The 4231-nt window shown below is 49.0% G+C and overlaps 1 protein-coding gene across 1 annotated transcript in view; it reads left to right on the top strand.

Annotated features, from left to right (window-relative positions):
* The window catches only part of LOC107117243, a 22869-nt gene that overhangs the window by 16095 nt on the left and 2543 nt on the right, over window positions 1-4231 (top strand). Inside the window, exon 7 of the mRNA XM_015419330.1 lies at window positions 1906-2088. Coding sequence (XP_015274816.1) covers window positions 1906-2088 — 183 coding nt within the window. The remainder of the gene's footprint in view (window positions 1-1905; window positions 2089-4231) is intronic.

Here is a 4231-nt window from a genome sequence, read left to right as displayed (position 1 = left end):
GTTCCCTTGCTCAAAAGCCAGTCGAGCAACTCTAGGGTTGCGGTGCTCATCTCCGTTTCAAAGCCGAAGAGCCAGCGCTGTCCAAAGACGTTTCCGTGGTCATGTGGCTGGCATGACTAAACACCAAGGCGCACGGAATGCCGTTACCTTCCCACCGAAGTGGTACCTATTTATCTACTTGCAATTTCTTGCTTTCGAACTGCTAGGTTGGCAGGAGCTGGAACTAGAGACGGGAGCTCACTCCGTCATGCGGCAACTCGGGTCTCGAACTGCTGAACTACTGACCTTCCACAGCCTGCAGTTCAGCGTCTTAACCACTTGAGCCACCGCAGCTCAATTTTTTATTTTACCGTTAAAGCCTGTCCTAAGCCCATTGAAGTCACACACACACACACACACACACCCATTTGAAAGTGTGTAACTCTTGTGTGGACTGATCCCTATGTCCTCATTGCTCGATTGGGGAAAGGAAAAGCTTAGAAAGTACAGAAAGAATCCGTAGAGGGCTTTTTCCGCACTGAGCTTTTGCTACAGCACGAGCTCCGCTTCTTAACTCCATTGGTTTTTCTGCTCCCTTAAAAACAGTATCATTTGTCAAAAATTACTCTCCCAAGTTTTTTCCTGAGTTTTGCCTTGAGAGTCTTTGTGTGTGTGTGTGTGTGTGTGTGTGCATGCATGTGCCCCAGGAAGTCATGTGACCTCTATTGACTGATTGTGTGCACCTGGTAGTCATGGCGATCTCTGGTGAGGGACCCCTAGTGGGGTCCTGGAGGATATTCAGAAAGGTGGCTGAATAAAGCCTGCCCCCACCTCCCAACTGCTGGTATTCCAAGGAGGTCTCCCATCCAAGGACTTGCCAGAGTCGACCCTACTTAGCTTCCGAGATCTCCTGGGATTGGACTTGCCTGGGCTCTCCAGGTCAGGGCCCTCGAGAGTCTTCATTGTTCTGAGACCCATGGTCTTCTATCAATCCCGTCCCACAAAAGAAAGCCCCTCCCCCCCCTTTTACCAGAAAAGATCACGTTCATCTGGTGAGGAGCAGACATAGGCCTTCTGAACCCCAAGGATAATGTGACACAAGAATCATTTGCAAACTGTGCATACAAATACATGCATGACTTACCCAATAGCTTGATCATTCCATCCTTTTTGTGACGGAAGATAAAGGTGTGGTGTAGTGGTTAAGAGCGTGGGACTAGTATCCGGGCGACCCAGATTCATGCCATGGAAGCTCAGTGGATGACCTTGAGCTAGTCATATTCTCTCGGCCTGACCTACCTCACAGGGCTGTTGTGAGGATAAAATGGAGGAGAGGAGAACAGTGTAAGCCGCTTTAGGTCCCCATTGGGTGGAAAAGGTGGGGTGCAAATGAATTTAATACTGAATAAACATGCAAATGACTTCCCTCACATATGACCTTGTTCGAGGTTCTGAGTCCCTCCCAGTTTTGCTCCTCACCATGTGAAGGACTTTACCCCCAGTCCCAATATGTGGACCACCCCACAGTAGCAGATACTCAGAAACAATATTCAGTGTTGTGTGATAACCGGATCGTATCACTCTGGATCATTTCACTCTGCAAAAAAAACCCCAAAACAAAACCCTGGATCATTTCACTCTACAAAGGTTACACATGCAAGTGGGAGAAGGGAAATGACCCTCCCTTCCTTCCTTCCTTCCTTCCTTCCTTCCTTCCTTCCTTCCTTCCTTCCTTCCCTCCTTCCCTCCTTCCCTCCTTCCCTCCTTCCCTCCTTCCCTCCCTCCCTCCCTCCCTCCCTCATAGGGGGCTGCCCATGCCGCCACCCATTTTCATGCACCCATTTCATGCAAGGTGCTCAAATGTCTTTTTTTTTTTTTTGTAACATCTGCCCATGCACCATCATCACTGTTCTGTACCCTCCTTAGAGCGATGCTGGCCTGACTGGCAGAAAAATTATCGTTGATACCTACGGGGGCTGGGGGGCCCACGGCGGAGGTGCCTTTTCAGGCAAAGATCCCTCTAAAGTCGATCGCTCGGCAGCCTACGCGGCTCGGTGGGTGGCCAAGTCCTTGGTGAAAGCCGGCCTCTGCAGAAGAGTGTTGGTCCAGGTAAGAGAACGAGTCCGTATTATCTGCCGGTCGGCTTACTCAAGAAACAGGAGCTGCAGCAATCGAGCGCAATTGTCAGCAGCGTTATTAAGGGCCGAGAGGGCATCTTCCCAGCTGGGTGATAAATAAAAGGGACTAATGAAAGTTATTGATAGTATGGGCTTCGTTGCTTGTATCTATAGCTGGTGTCGTCAGCCTTGGATGACCGCGCAACATAAGCCTGAAACAAACAAAAGATCTTCGCTGGTTATCCAGTGTGTTTTGTTGTTCTTTTCTGGATGCCAAAGAGTAAAAATACATGCCCAGCTATTCATGCAATATGCTTTGCTGGACACGACACACAATCCAGTATACTAACACACTAAAATCTTACATCTCATTTTCATATAATGATTTTTCCCCTCTGGGAGTACGTCTAAGGTGATGTTTTACCCGTGGCTTTGCTTAGGCACACAGGGGATGTCTAATGGGTGCCTATAAATGTAAAATGTGAATGGGATAAATACGTGCCTTCGTGCTGGAAAGTGCCGTCCAATCACAGGCTTAGCGTTTTCAAAGCAAGAGATGAGCAGAGGCGGTTTACTGTTCCCTGCCTCTGCGCAGAGACCCTGAATTTCCTTGGAGGTCTCCCAGCCAAGTAATGACCGGGGCTGATGCTGCTTCGCTTCTGAGACCTGACAAGATCGGGCTAGCCTGGGCCATCCAGGTCAGGGCAAAAGGTACATTACCCAAAGCAGCTTACAACATAGTTCTCTCCACCTTAATTTTATGCTCACAACAACCGTGGGGGTAGGTTAAGCTTAGAGAGAGAGAGAGTGACTGGCCCAAGATCACCCAGCGAGCTTCCACGGCAGAGTGCCCATTCATACCTGAGTCTCCCATATCCCAGTCTGACTAACCAGATGGACTAACCATGGAAGGAAGATGGGAAGGGCTATCGTTCCCTGTTGAGTTATATGCTGGCAAACTCAAGACTGCTTTGTTACATGCAAGCCCCGGGCATCATGTCGATTTCATGCTTATGTTGGCGGTCGAAAAGAGCCAGAGTCCAGGAGCACCTTACAGACTAACAAAATTTGTGGCAGGGGATGAGCTTTCCTGAGTCACCGCTCACTTCTTCAGATACAGCTAGAATGGGAGTCCATCAGTCCTATATATTGGAAAGTGGAGTGACAGATGGACTCACATTCTAGCTGTATCTGAAGAAGTGAGCGGAGGAGAGGAAGAGGAAGAAGAAGAAGAGGAGGAGGAGGAAGAAGAAGAATTGGTTTTATACCCCACCCTTCATTACCCACAGGAGTCTCAAAGCGGCTTACGATCACCTTCCCTTCCCCTCCCCACAACAGACACCCTGTGAGCTAGGTGGGGCTGAGAGAGTTCTGTGGGGGCTGTGACTGACACAAGGTCACCCAGCGGGCCATGTGGAAGATTGGGGAATCCAACCCAGTTCTCCAGATTGGAGTCCGCCACTCTTAACCAGTTAAGGTGCTACTGGACCCTTACTCTTTTCTACTGCTACAGACAGACTAACACGGCTACCCATCTTGATCTGTCTCCATATTGGTAGTGGTTGGCAGGAATTATCCATCTTGATCGGTCTCCATATTGGTGGTGGTTGGCATGAATTATGCCGGTGTTTTCCAAACTTCTGATATAAGAGAGCAACTGCTTTCTGAATTGAAACAGGAGGGATTGATTATTTATTTATTTATTTATTTATTTATTTTATTCCATTTATACCCCGCCCTCCCCGCACGCGGGCTTAGGGCGGCTTACAAACACAAGGTGGAATACAGTACCACCGTTAAAAAAATTAAGGCACACAGTGCTATAAAATACAGTTAAAAACAATTTATACACAGTGGGCAGCTCCCACGGATCCATCGCGACTAACATACTCGCTCCCTATTGCACATCTCATTGTGGTCAAAAAGGAGGATGCTGTAGGCTATGATGTTCGGGTGGCCAGTCAGCCCAACCCAGCGGTGCTGCTCTACAATCACCTGTTGGTGGTGGTGGCGGCTCCAATTCGAAAGCCTGGCGGAAGAGCTCTGTCTTGCAGGCCCTGCGGAACTGTAACAGGTCCCACAAGGCCCTGATGTCCTCTGAGAGCTCATTCCACCAGATAGGAGCCGCCACCAAA

The sequence above is a fragment of the Gekko japonicus genome, unplaced genomic scaffold (genome assembly GCF_001447785.1).
Source record: "Gekko japonicus isolate JY-2015 unplaced genomic scaffold, Gekko_japonicus_V1.1 scaffold257, whole genome shotgun sequence".
Lineage (NCBI taxonomy): Eukaryota > Metazoa > Chordata > Lepidosauria > Squamata > Gekkonidae > Gekko > Gekko japonicus.
This window is presented reverse-complemented; position numbering and strand designations above follow the sequence as displayed.